Source organism: Acanthochromis polyacanthus, chromosome 19 (assembly GCF_021347895.1).
Source record: "Acanthochromis polyacanthus isolate Apoly-LR-REF ecotype Palm Island chromosome 19, KAUST_Apoly_ChrSc, whole genome shotgun sequence".
Classification (NCBI taxonomy): Eukaryota; Metazoa; Chordata; class Actinopteri; family Pomacentridae; genus Acanthochromis; species Acanthochromis polyacanthus.
The window spans coordinates 8,225,176-8,247,952 of NC_067131.1; the positions used below are offsets into that span (position 1 = coordinate 8,225,176).

The following is a 22,777-nucleotide window of genomic DNA, read 5'->3' on the forward strand; positions in this document are numbered from 1 at the left end:
AATTAAAGATGAGCTGAATCCTGGCTTTCGGGAGACACATATATCCTCTAAACAGGCTGTTAGTCCGTTCAAAAAACGGGGAAAAAAATCAAATAAAAAAAATATCTCTATTTCATTGATTGAAAACTTCCAGTAAGCGCATCAGCAGTTGTAACGTCTAATAAACTGATATTTGTAACTCCGTTCTTTTATTTATCTCCCTCCCCTTCCTCCTGACGGTGTGTCAGACCCAGAGACCTCCTCATTTGGACCCCAGGTTTTTCCTTTTTTCTTCTTCTTCTTCTGCTTTTTTGCGTTGGCGAATCACAAAGTGTTGGCATCTATTGCCTTTGTCTGACAAGTCATCCATATAAGCAAAAAGGGGGGGTCCGCAGAGGGGGAGGAGAGGTGAGGGGGAGAGAGAGAGAGGAGGAGGAGGAGGAGGACGAGGAGGAGGAGGAGGAGGGTTGCAGCTTTTAGAACCACAGACACACAGAGAGAGGCTTCATTCCCAGCCCCAAAGATCCAGCATTACGCATCCAGCGCCGCTAAAAGAGAGAGAGAGGGAGAGAGGGAGAGAGAGAAAGCCTCCTTCCGATGTGCGTCCACGTTTCTCCGCCGTGTTTTTTCCCTGCCTGACGCGTGAATCAAGGCCACCAGGACTGAGGAGATAACCGGGCCCTGCACGCTGGAACCGGAACGTTTCGTTTGTGTATTTAAAAAAAAAAAAAAAATCAAAACACAAGAGAGACGCGGTTTTTTTCTGGCTTGTGTGCTGGCAATGCTGTGAGAATTACCTCTGGTTACTCCAAAATCAAAGAACATACCGATAAACTGCTCGCTCCGCTGAAACAATCCTCCGGTCATGCTGTGCACCTGCCAGACCTCCGCTGCTGCTGCTGCCGGACCGGACTGTTGAAGAAAAAAAGAAGGGCAACTTTGGAGGGGGGAGAAGTTGCCATCAGATCGGTTGTAGAAGCCGGGGGGTGGAGGGGCAAACTAAGTCCCTCCATCGAGTAGAATCACCTTTTTTTCTTCACATTTTCATCCTTGATAGGAAGGCGAAACGGCGACTTCAGTTGATTATCTCTCTTTCCTTTGCTATCCAATGGATATTCACTGCAAAGCAGACCCCTTCACAGCAATGCACCGTAAGTAGCACAACCTGAGTTTCTATTCCCACTGCACCTTTTTTTTCCCCTCATGCATGCGGATAAAATACAACTAATAGGTAATATACTATTTATGCGCATTTAAGCAGCAAAGTAAAGCGATTTTTATGCGCAACCGGCATGGAAAACCTGGAAACAGAACACTAACAGTGGAAGAAAAATAACAATCTTCTCATATTTCACACCTCATCTCATGTGCTCTCACTTCAAGCTGGTTAAATATTCTTAAAACATCCCAGCAAAGCAGCTCCACGCACGCAGAAATTAAACTTGTCATAGTAAACAAAGAACATGCGTTGGCAGGTACTCTGTAATTTACACGTGTATCACTCTGTGGCTTCCCGCTCAGCCAAAGTGTGTGTGTGTTGACTGTGTGTGTAGGCCTAATAAGTCAAGATACATTAGCTACACATCTATTATTCAAATTATCCAACAAACAGCAAAGCTCCCCAAGTCCAACTTCAAGTCCAAATGCAGCGAGGTTCCTTAGTAACGCGGAGAACGTGCGTGAATATTTGATGAGCTCTTCATTTACGAAATAATATGTAATATGAGTGATCAAAGCTCGTTCAATTATTTAAAATTAGCATGCAGGGAAAACGAAGGAGCTCGTAACTTGATAGCCAACGCTGAGCCGTGGAGCTGCTGAGAAAATATCACAACAGTGAGAGAAACTTCGCCGGAGCCTCAGATGTATTCATACTTTTAAGTGTAATTTAAAGGGGAATAAATGCATGCCTGTTATGAAGAAGGTTCACAGGTTAAAATGAATTTGAGGAGCAAACTGAAGCTGCTCAATTATTGTGTGAAAAATAAGTAAAATACAAAATGTGTTCATCCAGCACTTCAATGCAACGATATATTTCCTTTTATTAAAAATTAAAATATGATTATGCAAACATTTAGCTCTTAATGACCATTTAATTCATTGCTGCTCAGGATATATTGTTTTGTATTAAATTAAATTGAGTGTGACGGAATAAATATATCACAATTCACTAAAATAAGCTAAATAATGTAACATTTCAGCTGCATTTTTGTTTCAAGAATAAATAAAACATGCACTAAAATCATGCAAAGGTTGGCTACACTGGAATTATGTCTGCTCCTCGCTTGCTCTTAAAATACCCCTATGCCCTGTAAATTTAATTGAATTCTTCAGAATAATGACTGATGTGTGACAGAATATTATTATTTGGTCATTGTGATGTATTTATGAATCACACAAAAGCGTGGCGCTTCAATTATGCCACTAAACAACCTGCTAATTAAATATACTCCACATATTTTTAATGAAAGTAATTGGTTATTTTTATATTTTACATTTCATGCGTCAAGAATAATAATAATAAATACTTGCTTCACAAAAAACAAGCAGGAAAATCAAATCCCAGCAGCTATTTTCTGTGATTTTGTCTCTCTAAATTAACTAGAGGAAGAAACAAAACTCTCACCTGCGCCTTCCTCTCTCTGACGACCTTATGTAATGTTACGTCTGTGTGTGCTGCTGTTGTATCCCACGTAGGGCACGGAGGTGTGAACCAGCTCGGCGGGGTGTTTGTGAACGGCAGACCCCTCCCGGACGTGGTGAGGCAGCGGATAGTGGAGCTGGCCCACCAGGGCGTCCGGCCCTGCGACATCTCCAGACAGCTGCGGGTCAGTCACGGCTGCGTCAGCAAGATCCTGGGCAGGTAGGTGGGAAAAGTCTCCGGCCAAATCCCTGCGAGCAGCCAGGAGGATGGAGCTGAACCTGCTAAACTCAGCTCACTTTTTAATTTTTTAATGAGAGCCAATTGTGCTTCTAGTCAACATAAAATATAGAGAAGCATGAATTTGGAATATTAGCAGCGTTGATATCGGTTTAAATCTTTGTTTTGTGTGTGCGTAATTACGCACGACAATTATCCAAAAGGGGAATTAAATCTTTGCCGTGTGTTTCTGGAAGAAGTTTTGTGTGCTCCGATATTCTATTAATAATTATATCTCTTAAACACACATGTCTGACTTAAAACCACTGTCCTGTCAATTTAAAAAATAAAAATACAATCACTCTTGTAACCGGTGCATCATTGCGTTTAAACGACCAATTTAGAGGTTCTGTGTTTCCAGCAATCGCCGCCTTATTTGGGAATATTATTATTATTGCAGATACTACGAGACTGGCAGCATCAAACCAGGGGTGATTGGTGGGTCGAAACCCAAAGTGGCCACCCCAAAGGTGGTGGAAAAATCGCAGACTACAAAAGACAAAACCCCACCATGTTCGCCTGGGAGATCAGAGACAGACTGCTGGCAGAGGGCATCTGCGACAACGACACTGTTCCCAGCGTCTCATCCATTAACAGGTAGGAGAAAAGGCATAACTTAAAAACAGATTGAATTTTTTGCTTGTTTTTTTTTTTCTCTTTTTGTGAGTAGTTAAACCACAATCTGGCGCATGTAAACAGTTTAATGAAGAGGGCCGCCGTGCGCAAATTGAAAATCGTTTATCAGAGTGTATCTGTGCCATAAGCGCACAGCAGAATATTGTTTGACCAACTTTGTGCTGCCCGGCGCGTCGAGGCTGCCTGCGGTCTCAGAGGTGCAATTCAATCTTTCAGGCCAAACTCCCTCAACAATCAGCAGTACATCCAGGACTGAGTGAATCTGTCGAGATGAAAACCGATCAATATTCGGTGACCAGATCCCGTGGCGCTATAAAGCAGGCCAATTTTCTTTAGCACGTCTAATGTGTTGGAGCTGCTGCACAGAGAGAGACAGCAACGCTTTTTTCCCCTGCAAGATGCTGTTTTGGAAAACGTTTCACCGCGTAAAAATAAAAATAAGGCAATAATGGCATCAGAATTTATCATATGTGTTCAGTGAATGATAGAAATGATGCTTCCAATTTAAATAATTGCATCAGAATTCAAGATATTATCCTGGTGTAATTAATTCTAATGCAACATTATGATAATGCATAAAATGCAGTATAAATTTAGCCTCAATTGTGGCACTAAAATGCACATTTTCCTGCATTTCCTGCAAAAAAATCTTCACTTTTCTCCTCGTTTTTAAAAAATGGCTAACAACGCTATAGTTGGAGAATGGCAAGCTTACAGAGGACCCAGGACACCCACTCTCACCGCTGCCTCACCCCTCCTCACCCACCCTCCGAACCCTCCCACCACCAGAGATCCCTGGTGATGAACTTTGGTTAAGAGGCACTGTTCCAATAGAGCCAGCATCAGCCATTACATTTTAATGAGCTGATGGGAGAGCATGGACAGCTCCACACAAGACATCTTTTAAACAGAAAAAAGGCTGAAGAAATTCATTTCATGCTTCGTGGCTGCTTAAAAAGCCCCATTTAGCAGGCTCAGACACATGTATGTGATAAATTCAAAATGTACATTAATATCATTAAAGAGCCCTATAAAGTTTTTCAATTCCAATTAAAGCTTCTATTTTGGAAGGAAGCTGGGGTGGTGGGGGTGGTGGTGGAGGGGGGGGGGAGCCTTATGTGTCTTTGTTTATGAGGGAAATTAAATTGTGGAATACAAAGAAGCTGTAATTCTATCAGCCAAATATGAGAGCTACTTTGAATTTCTATTATGGCTTAATGCTGAATATTTTCTCTCTCTCTCTTTTTTTTTTTTTATTCGAGCTGAAGAAATGTCAGATTTCAATGTGTCTGTGCCACACACACACACACACACACACACACACACACACACACACACACACACACACACACACATTCATACAGAGACACAATGGAGCATTCTCACAAATGAGAAGCATTTGTTTTGATTGAGCTCCAACTATTGCAAGATGTTTGAATTTTTTGAATGGAGCAGTCCGTGAAAATCAACAAGCACTTGAGCAAACTTGGTTCCAGATCATTTGATGCTTCCTTTAAAAAAAATTAAAAAAATCACCCAAAAAAACTGATTTTCGTGTGACAAGAAAAGTTTTCACTCCAGGTGCTTAAACTGGGTTTTCCCAGTTAATCCAAGGAGGAAAAAAAACACACTAAAGACTGGAGCCAAAGTCTTTTCCAGTTGGATGGTTCAGGCTGGGGCCAGTTGTGGGTTTCTGTGGCAGACAGTCTGACCTCAGGACTGTTGACAAAAGAGGATGCTTGATTTAAACACCTTTCCCCTGCATGCATTATTAAATGCTACAGAGATAGTGTTGTAGTGTGTCAGGGGCCACCACAACCAACAAGTAACGCTACCTTGCTGCTAGACGTAGAAAAAAAAAAGGAAAAGAAAGAAGGGGGTCCTCAATGGCGCTCGATATTATTGATTCAGAAGTAAAGCAATTTTAATATCTCTTCAGGGGATTTTCAGCAACAGCCAGGTCATTAATTCATTCTCCCAAATTGCTTATTCAATATGAAGAACATGGATACCAAATAAAGTCTTTGAATTTATGTAGCACACACAAGTCAAGGGGTCGAATAACTGTTATGGGGGAGAAGTGAAAAAAATTAAAACATCAATATGCGCTCTCTGGAAAGCTTTGTTGTTAGGCAGCTTTGCCTCCGAGGGGAGTTTTTTAAATTTATTTATTTTATTATGATTTGCGACAGTGTTGGATTTATTCCTCTGAAGCCTTCTGGCTCCTACAGTAGCATCAATATCCAAAAGACCCGTGTAAAATAAAAGCAGAGGAGGGCTTTTGATCTGAGCACAGTCTGGCTTTGAGATTTTCAAAATAAAATATGCAAAGAACAAAAGAATCCGAATCTAAAAAGGGCAGCCCGGTCCTCACCCAACCTCTCTCCTTCTGCTGCTCTTAAATGGCTCTCGTGGCATACATGATGAATAGTTTTAAAGTTTACAAATTATTGTGACAGCTCCCTTTCTCCCCAAGTGCCATTCAGATTAAAGGAATCTAATGCTGGCGTAAGCTTGTGCAAGGCAATAAGGAACTATTGCTTTCCTGTCACATATAATTTATAGCTTTCTATTTGCATCTGTTTGCCCGTGTGACTAATCCCAACTTTTTCTCCCCGAGCCCTCGATCAATACAACCTCATCCGCACTGGCACATGGGGCCACTGGTTCTACAGAGATGTTTGATCTGGGAAGCTGCTATAGGTGCTGCGATCGGCCCGTGAAAGCCCCTCCACATTGGTAGCTGGGGGGAGACAGAGAAGAGGAGAGAGAGAGAAAGGGAGCTGATTAGTGTGGCCAGGTAGAGTCAGTGAAGCCGATCATTGAGGTGAATTGATGTGATTTCATGCTTTGTTTGCAAGATCACTCAGACCAAAAGTGCAATGAAGACTTTTTCTCCAGACCTCACCTTTAAGGTAGAAGCACTGACCAGATCCCTCCTTGCGTATGATTCGCTTTTGATATCTTAATCCCGCAATATCTCCATGTAGTAGAAATTAGGAGGGGAAATCTCCAGGAAGGGAAGCACCGGTGACAGCTACTCTTCCTTTTGTTCCTCAGGATCATCCGGAACTAAAGTCCAGCAGCCTTTCCACCCGTCTCCGGATGGGACGTCTCTGTCAGCACCGGGACATACAATTGGTAAAACTGCAGCTTAGAAACATCAGCAGGAGTGTTACATGGAGTCAGGACATGTTATACTTACATGCTTTTTTCCCCCTGTCCTAGTACCAAGCACAGCCTCTCCGCCTGTAACCAGCGCCTCCACGACCCTGCAGGATCCTACTCCATCAATGGATCTGGGTATTCCACGATCCAACGGTGAAAAGAGGAAAGAGATGAAGGTAAGGGTGTTTTTCTTTTTACTATTTTAAGTTGAGGAAAAATGCACAGCTCAGGTGAAAATATCGTGAAAAAGCTAAAAAATTCAATGGAGCTCTTTGCAGCTTTAATGCCATAAAACCCTCTTTGCTGAACTTGCAATTACAGCATTAAAAAAACCTGCTTCAGTTCCACTAGATGACCCTTATAAAACACCTAAGTCTGAACTCTGTTACACCGCTGTGTCAACCTGCCAAGGAGTCTTTTGATTGAAGACACGACCTCCGCTGTTGTCTCCTGCAATTAATCTTTATGGAAGTGATTAAGGGCTTTAGATAATTACATGTCAAGATGATGTAGCCAACCACCCAGGTCAGTCAAGAAAGCCGCTATAGCTCTGTGGAGGGCTTCTCTTTCCTTTCTTTCTTTTTTTCCCCCCTTCTAACAAAAGTGGCTCCACCACTCCTGCTGCTGCTGAAGTCGTAGGTTAGTGGATGTAAGGGGGGCCTGAGGCAATATAGATTATTGGTTCTGTAAGCAATAGGCTTCCTTAATGTCACTACATAAGAAGCTGATGAGAATAGCTAAACAGATGCACTCGTGCTACGAAGGCGGGCATGGAGGGGATGATGCTCGAAAAAGGGGGCAGTTATCTCAAACAGGGTGGGGAATGAGTGCCTTATTTCTGCAGTAGCTCCGGAATGAGAGCTAATCAGAGCACGGCAGCAGTTTACATAGCGTCTTCTTTGTTTCTGGCGTTTTGTCGAGAAGCGCAGGGGTTTGCGGGGATATTGAGTGGAATTGATGTTTATGTGCGTGCGGGGAGGGAGGGGATGACTAATGACCTGTCAGAGGTAGATTTCCTGGCAAGATATAAAACCAGCCATGACGTGGACATGGCAATGACATAATCAAGTCTTTCCCTGTAAGAGATGCAATCGCAGAGGCATAATGCAACGTCTGGTATTTTCGAAGGGGTTCATTTCCAGTCGTTCGAGGACCTCTCATATTAGCCAGGGTGTAATGTCTAGTCACTGAATGATAGAATGCACACATTTCTATGCAGATTGCTACTGAAGGGCAAAGAGTATTAAGGGCATGGAGAGGAATAAGGTATGTGCGTGTGTGTGTGTGTGTGTGTGTGTGTGAGAAGGAGAGCTGGCCTGTTTTGTGGAGGTCTTCCAGGTGACAGCGCCATGTTTCTACGGCTATTCAGTCTCAAATGATTCCCCTGATGTGCTGCCATTTCTGTGATTAGGTGCTCGGCCAGCATTACGGTGAAAGAGAAGAAAGCTGTGTGTGTGTGTGTGTGTGTGGTGTGTGTGTGTGTACGTGTGTGCTCGCTTATGTGTGTTTGCGTCAGGGTAGGACTTGCACAGAGAGTTGACGGGCAGCTTTTGGTTCTTATATACTCTCTCTGAATGGCCAGCTGTGCCTACCTGGAACCACAGGGTCACGGATACTTTATCTTTCAAAACATAAACTCAGGCCACACACACACACACACACACCACACACACACACCACACACACACCACACACACGGGTGGCAAAGCAATGTCTTGCCTCAAGGCACAGTTTGTAAGAATAGTACATTACATACAATGCTGCCCTGTAGACACAATCGTCCTGTTGCTGTCTTCTTTTAAAGTGCACTTTGCCAAACAAAAAACTCCTGAATGTAAAGATTTCGCTGCTTGTAATTTGAACCACCTACTGTATATTGATGCTGTCACAAAATACACAATTTTCAGCTAAATTTGAATGTCATTGCTTTATAATTTTTTGGGAAAAATTAGGCTGCAGCACCAGATTGTCTTTACCCGTGGCGTATGAAGCCCTATTCGCCATGTGTTAGTTTTAGGAGGGTTCAACTCCATTTCTCGCATCCACTCAAGCAGTTTTTGTAACATTTACATTGAGCAAACTGACATTTTTCCATTTTTTAGACATAGACATGAAATGATTAAAAACTATGTCTCTAAGCGTACAGGTTAGCATTTTTCTAACTTAACAAGCCTCTGAAATTCAGAGATTTTACAGTATTTCATTGTTGTTTTGGGTTGTAAGCAGATTTTACCACTTTTCAGAACTGTAGTGCCCTGTTTTAAACTGCACATTTACTAAACAGAACTCCTGAATGTGAAGATTTGCTACTTGCTAGTTGAACCATTCACTGTATATGAGTAATGCAGTCATCAGATATATAATTTTAGCTGATATGAGTGTCATCCAGTACTTTTTTAAAATTAGGATGCCTGTCTTTACCAGTGGTGTGTTAAGCCCTATGTTGCCATGTAGTCATTTTTAGGGGGTGAAACTTTATTCTTTGCATCCATTCAAACAGTTTTTGAAATATTTACACGAAAAAATGAGACCTATTTTCACTTTTGTAACCATACATGAAACTGATCAAATGCTATTAGTCTTTGAAATTTGAAATTTTATAGTGTGTCATTGTTTTTTGGGCAGATTTTCTGTGATGTCCTGTTTAAAGTGCACTTTATCAACAAAAACTCATGAATGCAAAGATTTGCAGCTTGTAAGTTGAACTATGCACTGTATACCGATAATACAGTCACAAGGAAGATCATTTTAACTGAATTGAGTGTTATTGTTTCTCTTTTTTAAAAACTTAGGCTGCAGGCCAACTTTGTCATTGCCTGTGCTGTGTGGAGCTTTTGTTGCCCTTTTTGAAATTATTTTTGGGAGTACACCTTCATTCTTTCTGCTTTTGTTCCATTTACACTAAACAAATGAGATATATTGCCATTTTTTAAAGACACATGTATGTAAATTACCAAATACTGTGAGAATAAACGGCTGGTTAGTCTTCTTTCTAACCAAAACAAGCCTTTGAAATCAGTGTATGTTGAGAAATGCAGCCATCAGATGCATATTTTTCCTGATTTTGAGTGCCATTGCATAGTTAATGAATATTTTATTTAAAAAAAATAGGCTGCAGGCGTTTGTGTATCATTACTTGTGGTGTATGGAGCCTTATATTCATTCTTTGCATCTTTTCAAGCAGCTTCTATAACATTTACATCGAAGAAATGAGACCTATTTCCACTTTCTAAAGATATATTATTCAAATGACCAAATATTATGACTGTAAACCTACTGGTTAGTGTTTTTCCAATCAAACAAGCCTCTGAAATCACTGTACATTGAGCAAAAGAAGCATATTTTTTGCTGAATTTGAGCATCACCGAATACCTTTCGTTAAAAATACAAGTTGCAGGTTAGTGTGTCAATACCTGTTAGGTATGGAGCTAACTATTCATTGTTTGCATCTTTTCAAGGACCTTTAGCAACATTTACATTGAACAAATGGGACCTATTTTCACTTTTTTCAGACATATGTATGGACATGATTAAATGCTATGGGCTTTTTTTTAAAATCAAACAAGCCTCAGAAATCAGAGATTTTACAGCGTTTCACTGTTGTTTTGGGTTTCAAGCGGATTTGTCGGTGTTTCAGTGATGCCCCGTTTGCTATTCAGACATATTTCCCTTCGCTCAGTAGGCAGTAGTCTATAGTCAGTTAATGCTTGGATTAAATTTCCTCACAGCACAGTAGCTTGCCTGAGCCCTATTTAACTTGGTAAGCCTCATGATTATTATGGCACAAGCAGTCATTATCAAGGGTTGAAAACACGAAACAAAAATGAGAGAAGGAAAAAGGGGAAGGAGGGGAAAGGGGGCGAGGGAGGGAGGCGGCGCGCAACACGAGCCCCGGCGAAATGGATTGGCTGTGTAGCCCAGAGTATTTGTTTTAGGCAGCGGCTGTGGCGCTCTGCCAAACAGCCAGACAGCTCCTAAGTTTCCAAGTCAGCAGTGCCCTTAAAAAGGGTCCCCCATTACAGGAGGGATGTAGAGATAATGTAGTGTGACACACGTTATGTACACTGGGTCTCGGCAAGAGGAGCTTCAGGGACACAGGTGTCATAAGAGCCATTAATCTACTATTGTCACGTGTTATTGCAAATTAAAAGTAGCATGTTACACTTGGCAGCCATTGTTGCAGATGGACAGAGTGTGGGAGAGAGAAGGGGGGAAGTCAGGGAAGGGAGGGAGGGAGGCAGAGCGAGACCCCTGGAGATGGTGTCTTTGGTGACCACGGCTGTCCGCACGTTTTACAAATTGACATATATTAGAATTTGCAATTCTGCGGAGAAAAGCTATTACCTCACAGATTAACATCCAAGTAACCCAGCACCCGCCTCACCCCAGCATCCCACCGCCTCCCCGCTGCTGCTGCTGCTTCTGACACTGTGGGCTTCAGAAAAGACAAAAGGAGAAAAGCTGCTTCTCCAAGTAAAATAATAATTTAAAAAAAACAAACAGTATCTGAATATTTAAGTACAAATTTGCTTTCACGGGTGTTTTTGTTCGCATTATTAGCGCACTGAATTGACCCCGAGCAGACAGCTTCTTTGGAGGTTCTGTTGATAACATGCGGTGTCCATGAAGTGTGTCCAGTCTTTCAAAGTCGTATCACATGTCCCCTTTTCACAATGACTCACAAATAACACAATCAGGCCGGTAGATGATTCTTAATTTCAGTCATTCTGAATGCTTTCTTGCTTCTTTTTTTTTGTCAGCCTTTCTTTTCTTTTTTTTGATTTACGAGAGGAATACCAAGAGAGAAATTACATGATAAGATGATCATCATATATTTCAAAAGCCAACAACAATAGCCAGTGGCAGTCAGAATGGATGTGATTCTGTGCTTCAGTAGCTGTTGAATTAATTATTTCTCATCTCTGAGTGTCATGAGGACTGAACTGATGCGTGTGGATGGAGATGAGTGATGGAGCGGGCCGCCGTCACACCCTGCTCTGTGTATCAGCATCTGTTTTGGGGGAGAGGAAGAATCAACACAGGAACTGAGAGTGCAGGGAAATGTCAGCACCGAAGTGCAGCCTCCAAATTAGATTAATAAAGCCTTTAAAAGCTTGGGAACATCGCGGCAAATTAATGGCCAACAGTGAGTGGTGTTACCTAAAGCTTTTGCAAGCCGAATCTTAGGGGTAATCACATTATTTTTTTGCAAGAAATTGATTACACTTGGTCTATAAAATGGCCATCAGAGTCTCGTGAACCTCAGAATTTCTATTTACAGTCACGTAAAACTGAAAACAGCCAGAAAAGGCTCTAATTTTCATTCAAATTTGTCTTCAATTAATTGCCAATCGATCTAGTTTTGCAATTTTTCCTTTGTCTGGTCATCATTCATTCTTGGTGATCCATCTGAGTTTCCTGAAGCCCAAATTTTCAACTTACACCAATACAAATCAGGAAAAGCAGCAAATGGCTTTATTTTCCCCCGTTAACTGATGATCAAATTTGTCTTAAATAATTGTCAGCCCATCTACTTTTCCAATATTTCCTTCATCCGCTTCCTTTCAACACTAGTCACAGATTTTTGGCCAGCAAAATCTCCTGAACCTTGAATTTTCTATTTACAGAGATACAACACTGAAAAAAGCAGCAAAAGGTGCTAATTTTCAATTAATTGATTATCAAATTTGTCTTCAATTCATTGCCAATCGATCTACTTTTGCAATTTTTCCTTCGTCTGGTCCCTTTCAGTGGTAATAACACCTCTTTAGTGATCCATTTGAGTTTCCTGAACCTCAAATTTTAAACTTACACCGATACAAATCAGGAAAAATCAGCCAAATGCACTTTTTTTTTCAATTAATTGATTATCACATTTGTCTTCAATTAACTGCCAATCGAACTACTTTTGCAATTTCTCCTTCGTCCGGTCTCCTTCTTCGCTAATCACAGATCTTTGGTGATGCAGAACAAACACATTACATTCCAAAGACAGTATTTCATTCATGTTTACATAATCAAAACATTCAATTAGAAAACCAAAATGCAGCTGAGTTCATCCAATTTGATGCAAATGAGTTTTAATTTGATTTCATTTAGCCAAGAATTGAATCAGGCGGGAAATTATAGAGGTGTATTATTTGTGAAATACATAACCGCGCGTTAAGGGGACGAGAGCGTATGTATGTTGACATGTTGTTTAAACAAGGAGCAGACTGGGTGGAGTAAAGCTCATTCATCTGAGGGGGGCTCTGGTGACCTCGAGGTGCAAGCTCGACTCTAACAAGAACTTAGAAACTCAATTTTCATTGCATGAAAGAGTTTAAACTTTTATTATAAAATCGCTCTCTTCGACTGTTTGAGACGGGCTTTCAGAGGCAGAGAAAAAGAGAAGAATGCTATTCATACTCACTCTACACTTCATTAATGATAATTGTTCTGTTTTTGTTGTCGCTCAGACTCGCCACAGTCTCTGCAGTTGCGTTGGCTCAAGCCTCCCGCTGGGGTTATGACCTCTGGGTGCCAAACCCGCAGAGAGGAGTCTGCTTTATAGAGCTGGTTATCTGATCTGATGGAGGCTGCTCCTCGTTACCAGAGTGTTAATACACACCCATGTCAAGATGAATACACTCAATGCCAAAAGTGATCAATAAGTGACCACAGAGCGGGACAAGCATGTAACGCACCAACAAAAGCCACCGTGGTCAAAGATTGTTATCACTGCTGCATATCGGGCACGTTTGGAAATGTCCAGATAACGGGTTTGATTTTCTGGAGGTGATAGCAGCCTGTAGATACCTTAGAGGGTCCAAAAGCTTCCTCACGTTGAAGTATTTCTTTGCATTTTAGTACATATTTATGAATATTTAAAACTCTGAGCTAAAGCTGCACTAAAAAGTCAACTAATCTGTTTTTCCAGGGCTATTTGAGTGAGATTTGGTTAAATTTGATGCATACTACACAAATAATGCAACAATTAGGCAGGTGTGGAGACCTTCTCTTAGCAAATTATTAAGAAAAACACCACACATAACCAATTTTCTTGCAATCTTGAGCGCAAATTTGTACTCTGGTGCCACTTCTCTACAAACACACACAAAAAAAAACTTCTCAAAGTTAGGGAAAGAACATGCTTTGAGTTAAAATAACTACTTTGCTGAGGTTAGGGGGCCTTTGTTGTCATGGTTTCAGTAATAACTGCATGATTAAAGTGACAGAGCAATGGTTAAAAGCCACCAACTTCAGCTGTCAGTAGGAAACTAGAAACAAAAAGTCAACTTATGTGTTGAAATCTGACATTTTTGTTGCTATTTGGCTCTTCAAATATCATCGCTTTTCTTCTGAATTTGCTCCAGATGGACAGGAGTCATGGCTTTGTCATTTAAACCCAACTTTTGCTGTCATTTTTGACTGTCAAAACTGTCTTAAGATGCATAAATTCGATATACACTTGAGGAACCCTAACTACGCTGCTCCACAACCACTCCAAATGTCACCAGAGTCATCTTCATCACCGGTCGCTGCTGATTTGTCAGCCGGGAATCAGTAGCGGGGAGGGCAGATGGGACTGTCCTCGGCCTTGAGTGGGAGGAAGAGTGTGTATGTTGACCCAGGATGGTTTGTCTTGTGTGTGGGAAGTGTATTCCATGGTGGTGAATGACAAATATGGTAGGGGGGTATTGATCAGGTGTTGTGGCTCAGGCTGGCTGATGGAAAGTAATTAATGACTCTATTTGCTTTGGTAGCAAAGAGAACAATTGAGTTTGATAAAGTGACACGCGGCGGCCGTGGTAGGTGAGGGGCCTTCATTGTGACTGTGCAGAGAAACATGATGAATATTCACCTGGATGAGCCAAACGGTGGCTGCAGAGCAAACATCGGAGCTGTTGTTTTATCTTATGTACCAGCTGTTTAAAAATTGCTTATTTGCTTTCTTGCTATACAGATGAGCCATATTTGAGTGTTAGATGTGAAGCTACAGCTAGAAGATATTTGTTTTTGCTTGTGTTTGTGGACAAATTGGCATATAGTGTCTTATTTTGTGTTTTTTTCTTTTGGATAGAGCTAGGCTAGCTTTTGCTTCTTGCTAAGCTCTGCTAAGCTAAAGCTAAAATGTCACCTGACTTATGATTTCATACCAAATTTCCACATTTACTGGCATCATAATTACAACTATTGGTAGACAGATTTTTTTTTAATCTTGATCTTGATTTTAGGACACTTTCGGCAAAAAAGCAATGCTCTTGATGTTTTTGCATGGACAGTTTCACTAATAACAGATGCTTTAATGGGTAAATAACGCACCAATCTGACACCTCAACCTCCCAAATTGATGTTTTCCTCTCTATGTGAATCTTCTTTTCATGCAAAATTGACCGAAGAAACTCATGTTTGATCCTCGATCCACCAAATCAGCTCATTTTTTTCCCCCAGATGACAATATGGCATATCAGATAGGTAGATTTCTTTTAAATTCTGCATTTTTTGTGTGGTAAAACAGTCTAGTGAACAAGATGTTGCTACCAAACTTCTACATTACGTGGCATTTCTGCATGATATCAGCAGAGTTGCAGGGTGTACACACTTACACATGCTCAAGCATATACACACACACACACACACACACACACACACACATACACACCTACTCACACTCTCTTTTATAGCTCCTTCAGCTCTTCTTTGGAGAGTCGGGTTCATCCTCTGGCCTCAGCCAGTGAAAAAAGGTCAAGCAGCAGAATAGAATGGCAATAACCCTCCCAAATGGTACTATCACACAGACATGATTGATCAATTGAATTCCATGGCAGAGAAAAATGTGGGATTAAGTAGAGTATTATACGCACAATGAGTTGAGGCATGATGTTCATTTCAAGTTCATTTCAGCTCCCTCTTGCCACCAGATCAGGCAATCAATAGCGGCCTTGCATATCATATATCACCACTCTCCCACTGAGGGGAGAACATAATCTGCCGCAAATTTAGAATGACAGATTTGTAAGGGAGCTGAAGCTTTCTGGGATCCGGGGAGGAGACCTACAGACACAGCCACTGCAGCCAGGAGGGGGGATGATGGTGGAGGGGGGAAAAAAAAAGGGAGGGAGCTATGGAAGGATGGTCTGTAAAGGTTTTAAAGCGTCGCACGCAAGTAACAACGGGGAAAGCTAAGGCATCCTTCTCCCAACAGTCGAGTAATCAGGTCAGGAGTCGAGGAGAGAATTCCTGTGTTTGGAGAGCAGCATGATTGAACTAGACTGTACAATTTTATTCAGCCTCTTGTCCTCCGCCGCCGTTTCCAAATGGAACCACACGCTTGAAGAGATTGAAAGCAGTATTGAATTGTGAAAGGGAAATTGTGCCTTAAAAAAAAAAAAAAAAAAAAAAAAGCTGCTCTTGATTTCAATGAACATCAGTAAGGGGCTTTTTGGGGAGGAAAGACAGAGAAAAAATCCTCTGGCTGGAATGAAAAGGCACTGTAATGGGCCTAGCTGCTGCTTTCATTAGTACACATGCTTGCCACAACATGTATATATTTGCAAGTGACGGTAATCCATCAATTACCAGAGGGGCTTTCAGATCATGATGGTGTTAATACAGTGGTGGGGGGTTGCAGGGGAAAGCCTCCGTGATGTAGCCAGTGGCACACTACAGCCATTAAGGTACAGAAAAAAAAAAACCCTGCACTTCATCCCTTACTGTCCCTCCTCAGATCCCCCACAGAGGTGGTACAGGAAAACAAACATGAGGAGAATATAAAGTGCATAGCTTGAAGTAAAAAGGCCAGCTTCCCGGGGTCAGTGTCTCGAATGTTGCTCTTTCTTCTTGTAGATGGTTCAGATGGTTCTGGCCCAAACAGTGATTCTCAGGGTAGTGTGGAGAGTTTACGGAAGCACCTGAGGGCAGATGCCTTCACCCAGCAGCAGCTGGAAGCGTTGGACCGGGTCTTTGAACGCCCCTCGTACCCTGACGTCTTCCCTACGTCGGAGCACATCAAACCGGAACAGGTTAGTAGCAACGCAACTCTCCTCGCTTTTCTTTATCTTCACGTGCAGCATCAAAATAGAGCATGGATTAAAAAGAAAACAGAAAAACACCTCTGTCACAAATATTCCCACACCTTATGCGGAAACAAAAAGCTAATTAAACAAACGTCTGAGATGGCCAAGCAGTGGATTACAGTCCCAGCATGTATAATGCTGCAGGGATCACCAGGAAAACTCCCACACATTATTGATTTTGTGATGAAAAACACATTCCTTGTACCCTCTGTAATTGAGAATAACAGTAAAGCAACATGAGATCAATCAATACCTAGATTTTTCTTCATTTTTTTTGCTGTGTTATTCAGCTGCTGCTTCTCACCTTTTGTTGTTCCTTTTGCAAATTTCTCCCACACATGGAGCGACACAGTCTGGAAAGCTGCTTTAACTGCAAACCAGCCTCCATCTATTCCTAGTCCTGATATTAAAACCACACTTGCCATCAATCCTCATTTTAAAAATTAAGAGGCATTTGGGAAACAGCCACCCCCACGCCAAAACGACAGCCACAAACCACCGCTTATTAAAAGCTCTGGGCTTATTACAATGGATAACCTTTATTTACTTTCATTATACTATTAAACAACAAGAGACTATTAATTTCTCCCACCAAACTACAAGTTGGACCCATAAAGCAAAAGCAGTCACCTAATTGAGTTCATTTTAATTTCTCTCCAATCGGGGCGAATTACGCAGGTGATAAATCAGTGGGACAGGCCTCACCTCCAGAAGAGGGCCTAATTTGCAGCTAATTACAAAACTGATTTCTACTGGAAGATCAATACCAAAACGAATTGGAAATGACTTGCAATCACAAAGAGCGTCAGGGAGAGTATTAAAAGGCAGAGGGAAAAGGGTTAGACTAGAAAAAAGGGGGTGAGTAAGTGAGAAAAAAGAAAGGAGGCCAGGAACAGTCCAGAAAAATCAGCTTTAATTTAATGCAATATTAATCAGAGCACTTTCCCTTTATGGGTGCCTCATGTTTTTTTTTTTTTCCTCTGGAAAATGTGGCCCTATTAGCCAGTGTCTGGGTTCTGTAGCGAGGCATTAAAAACCCATTCTGGAGATGCAAAACTCAATGGATTCACCCCTCCCACACTTCTGCCAGCCATTTGGTCATCCTTTTCAGGCCTATCTTTTCAGTTTTCTCCCTCCTGCCCTTTATCTGCATGATAAAACGTCTGTTTGGCGTCTGAAGCCCGGTGAGAATAGAGGAAAACATCCGACATTGTGCCCGCGAACAGTTGTAGCAGACAATTAGAGTTTATCTGTGATAGTGGCAGACAAGAGCGGGGTCACAGGCGTCCCCCTGTGGGAGCGCGGCCCACTGAGCCACTCACACTGGGCTTTGGACAAACACTGTCAACACTCAGACTCCGGAAGTCTCATCTCATTAAAAAAAACCTGCTAACATCTGCCATCAGTGTCTTTAAGCTTATTTACAAAAGGATACATGACGGTGAAAGAGGAAGTTGGGGAGGGATTATTTCTCCATTGAGTTTTTTTTTGTTGCTTTTTAAAAAATAAAGAGTCAGTTTAACTAAATTTCAAAAAGAGATGTTTTGTTTTATCTGCCTTCACTTCAATACAATCAGAGTGAATGAGATGTTGTTTATTGAGCCGAGTAGGTTTTCAAAAAGACTTTAGCATATATAGTTTTTACTAAAATAACTTCTTAATGAAGAAATAGTGCCTTTAAAAAGTTTGAATTCTGTAAATCATGCAGAGCTTGTGCTAAAAATAATCAATAATCTGTCACAGTTTTGCACCATGCACATTTTAGTGTCAAAACCTTTGATTTTTTTTAAGTTAGAATGAAAAATCTGGTCAGATTTTGTTTTATTATTCTGTATTCTATATTCTTTTTTCGATATTTAATCATATTTTTCTTTTGTTCAATGAAAAAATGGGTTAAAGAAATGTTTTTGTAGTGTACTCAGGTAAATTAGCTTTTATACTGGTGCAAGTAAGCTACTTTGCTAAAAAAAATAAATAAAGCAGCAAATATTTCATTCATCTCTTTCAAACTGCTTTGAGTGGGAAAGTTTCAGAGTTTCATGTCGCTATTTGAATCGCTCGACGCTGCCAGAGCAGAAAATATGTTCTTTTTGTGATTTGGCTGCACTAGTCCTTTAAGCCAACATGTGAATGCAGACGAGAAGAAAAAAATGGCTTTGAGGTGACAAAATGTGCAAGTTGTACAAGCGATTCCATTCAGAGATAAGAGGTAATGAAATTTAAAGGTGGTTTAGACTCCAAATTAAAAGCAAAAAAAAAGCAAAAAAAAGGTGAATGGTGTTTCTCAAACAGGGCCACATGGTGTGTCTGTAACAAAGCAGAACTGCTTTCTCCCTTGGCTGATCAGGGGTAGGACTGCAGTCAAGCACAAAGGGCCAGCTGACGCCTTGGCTTTTCACTCATCTCAAAATCCCACTTCCTCTCAGACAATACCAAAATACATTCATGATATGCTTGAACTGCCACCCTGCAGCACGAACACACACACACACACACACACACACACATGCACGCACACACACACACACACACACACACACACATGCACGCACACAATGCTCTCATACAAATTTATACCCACACAGGCCTGTGTAGAGCGCTTAATGGAGGAGGAGAAAGGAGGATTTCCATCTAGGTATTGTTTGGTTGTGTAATGATTCAACTGTCCTTTTCCCAGGCTAATGAGTACTCGCTCCCTGCCCTGAATTCCAGCCTGGACGAAGTCAAGCCCAGTTTATCCTCTAGCGCCAACCCAGACCTGGGCCCCAGCGTGTCGCAAAGCTACCCTGTAGGTAAGATCAAGTGCCGTACAGTTCGCCTTTATGCTGCCGGGCCACAGCTTCAGCTGAGGGGTTTGGAACAATGTGAAAAGAGCGAGAAAGTCAACGCTACCCGATTGCTTTGTGCAAATTGACAAGAGGCGAAAAATGAAATGTGTGACAAATAAAGGCGAGAAAAAACAAACAAAAAGTTAAGTGTGAAGACTTTTTTAATGCCATTTCACTCTGAGCTGAAAAGGTGGTACGATGATGCGATAAAAGCCAGCAGCTGTCCTCCGTCTGCTTGGGTTTTTTTTGCTGAGCAAGCAGGGCGATAAGAGAGATTGGGAGGGGAGAGCTGTTCAGTCACCACTGGACAAGGACCTTTGGGTGTCAGCACATCAGAACTATGACTGTGTATCAGAGCAAGGTCTCGGAGAAAGGCAAAAAAAAGAAAAGAATAAAACGGAGGGGGCGGTGGGGGCACCGTGCAGGCAGGACTGACTGCTTGTTGGCTGCTGCTGTGTTGCTCCTGCGATTTGTTCACCAGGAGACAGTCTGTGTGTCTCAAAGCCACGAGTAATGTGCCTCGGTAAATACGCTCTGGCATTTCTGCCGCCTAACTCTAACACCATGATCATTTATTTCGCCCTCCTATCTCTCTCTCTCTCTCTCTCCCTCCTCTGTTGTCTCCTCTCCTTGTCACAGTTAATGACTGCCTGGCTAATTGAAATATTGTTTGGTTGTTGCGGCGTTATTACCAAGAAGAAGGTTAAGTTTGCTGAAAGTTTACGATGACTGTTGGTGGGGCCTGAGATTAATATACAGAGCTTTTATTAAAATTCATATAATTATGCAGCAGCCATCAAAGGCAACGAGTTCTGAGTGTGTGTGTGTGTGTGTGTGTGTGGAGGGGGGAGGACAGGGTGATTGAAAATTGCAGCAGCCCTCCTTCTCAAATGATAGCCAAGCAGCCTTATGAGAAAAGAAAGGGCCCTTTTCTCATTAATATGTGGGAGGTAGATTTCCCCTGTAAGGCAGGCCTCCTGAGAAGAAAGGTGTGTGTTTGTCCTTTGTGCACTGATGGCCCCGCAGAAAGCAGGCCTGGTTGTGCAGGCGGCTTTGTTTGCACCTGGGATATTTTAGATGGTCTCTGCAGGAAGGCTCTCCTTACTGCTTTTACAGGTGCAAAGAGACATGTGGAAGAAGAAAGATGGGATTGTATGCATATCGCTGTGTTCCGGTGTGTGTTTGAGAAGCGCATGACCTGCTTTCTGTATTAGTAAATAAGTTTATTCCGTGTCCTTCTCTGTCGCTAGATCTCAGCGGAGGCAGAGAAATAAAGCATACAGAGGTCAAACTAATGGAACAAACATCGCCCTGACTTCCACTTGGTAATTACTATTTGGTTAGTGGCTCCTCTGCTTGGTTTTCCCTCAGTGGCTGCCTGTGTGGATAATAGGTGATATTCAGGTGTGTGGTCTCTCTAATAGCTGAGTATTACAGTTTACTTGCCAGCGATAAGCTTACCAGAGGAATTTTAAGCCATGCAAAAACTAGTAAATTATCTGCAGTATTTAGGCCCAGATCCAATTTCAAATTAATTGTGTCTTTACGGGGGAAAGAACTGGAGATTATGTTCATCCTTAAAATGTTTTTCGAACACCAATTAAAACGCCTACAGTTATTGATCTTGTTGATTTTATGTCCTGGAATTTGCATAATCTATTAAAAATGAATGATTCATGAAGTGCTCATTGCCCGAGATCGGGATTCTCAGTGAAGTGAAAGACTTGAGAGATAGAAATCTTTTGTGTCCTCTGCTTATCCTATTAAGGCTCAAAAGTACCTGCAAAGCAGCCTCAAATAAGAAAGGGATTTAAGGGCATTGTGCACATCATCGAAATTCAGAGGCAAGAAGCCACTTCCATTAAAACAGTTTTTTTCTCCCCCTTTCCTCCACATTAATGCTGTATTAGCTGCTAAATAGTCCCTCTTACCCCATAAAAACACCAAAGGGTTCCATGAATGTGTGGATAGGACAATTGCATATTGTGAGGTAATTTCTATTGTTGATATGGGAAGTAATTTCTTTGATGAATTCCCTCCGAGAGATGGATTTCATCTCAAGTGCTTCTTATTCTTGTTCACTCAAACTGCTTAAAATTCAAATAGTGTGAGCCGTGGGTGAATTTATGAATAGCGGAGGGAGGAGCTCGGAACTTTTTCTGTGTATTTTGAGAAATAAATGGAGAGATGGCCTCGATACGGCCAATTGTCCACTATTTCTATAGAGAGTTTCTGTATTTTCCCGACATTAGTCAGAGCCCACCTGTTTTTCTTGACGGTGCTTCAGACTTAAGAGCCACCTTCGAGCGGCGAGCACATTCCCCTGAGCATTCAGTGGGAGTTTTACACGTCTCCACTCTCAGTCACTGCATACTGAAGACTCTTTAAGCATATTCCCTGCTGGGCCTGTTAATGGAGGCCTCGGAAGGCTTAAAACCCCTCAGTCAATGACACCTCTCCTCCTCCTCAAGGAGCTGCTTCTGCACGCTCCTTTATCCCTTCCTCTCATTCTCGGAAATAAAAACTTCATCCAGCGACCCACACTTAGCATCCAATTAAGGTGAGTGAGTGCACCCAGGGTGAACTACACTAAAAGTACCAAGACCCGCCGTTGTCCAGTGAGCAGCGAGCAACGATCAGACAGCGAACCTGCCACCAGTGATGTGTGGCCTCATGACAAACCGCCGGCGTGTCTCCCCACAGGGGGAAACGCAGGCTCCGAAATTAATGCTTATTTCGTCTTCACAAAAGCAAACTAACCTTTGAGCACACATTTGATAATGAATGACTTTCAGCCGGCGTTTGGGGAATTAAAGCAATTTGGCTCTCCAAACATTCTTTACTTAGTTGTAATTAATTAGGGTGCTGAGATTTTTTGGCTTGTGATAAATTGCCCCATTCTGCATATAGCCTAGAAAATGGAGGTCAAAGATTTTTGGTTGTTGTTGTAGCAAACATGAAGGTGTCCCTGTCATGCTAAATTTAATACTCTTGCAAGCAAAAGAGTCATTCACAAATGACTTTGTTCGCGTGCCAAATAAAGAGAAGGTCACCCCGCTTTTCTGTTTGTGTTTTAAGAATGCGAGTAGATGCAAAAGCGTGATGTTTCTTGCCATGAAAATCAAAAGTTTTTCTTGTGGTAAAATAATTGCATGATGTTTACAGCCGCCCCGTCAATCTCGCTTGTT

At 41.8% G+C, this 22,777-nt stretch overlaps 1 protein-coding gene across 1 annotated transcript in view; it reads left to right on the forward strand.

The window, feature by feature from the left end:
* The first annotated feature begins 422 nt into the window (after positions 1–422).
* Positions 423–22,777, forward strand: part of LOC110949108 (paired box protein Pax-2a-like) — a 33,326-nt gene continuing 10,971 nt past the window's right edge. Inside the window, 12 exon segments of the mRNA XM_051939090.1 lie at positions 423–1,130; positions 2,677–2,842; positions 3,300–3,373; positions 3,376–3,496; positions 6,596–6,605; positions 6,607–6,676; positions 6,764–6,799; positions 6,802–6,832; positions 6,834–6,887; positions 10,887–10,918; positions 16,502–16,707; positions 19,439–19,553. Coding sequence (XP_051795050.1) covers positions 1,088–1,130; positions 2,677–2,842; positions 3,300–3,373; positions 3,376–3,496; positions 6,596–6,605; positions 6,607–6,676; positions 6,764–6,799; positions 6,802–6,832; positions 6,834–6,887; positions 10,887–10,918; positions 16,502–16,707; positions 19,439–19,553 — 958 coding nt within the window. The 5' untranslated portion in view covers positions 423–1,087.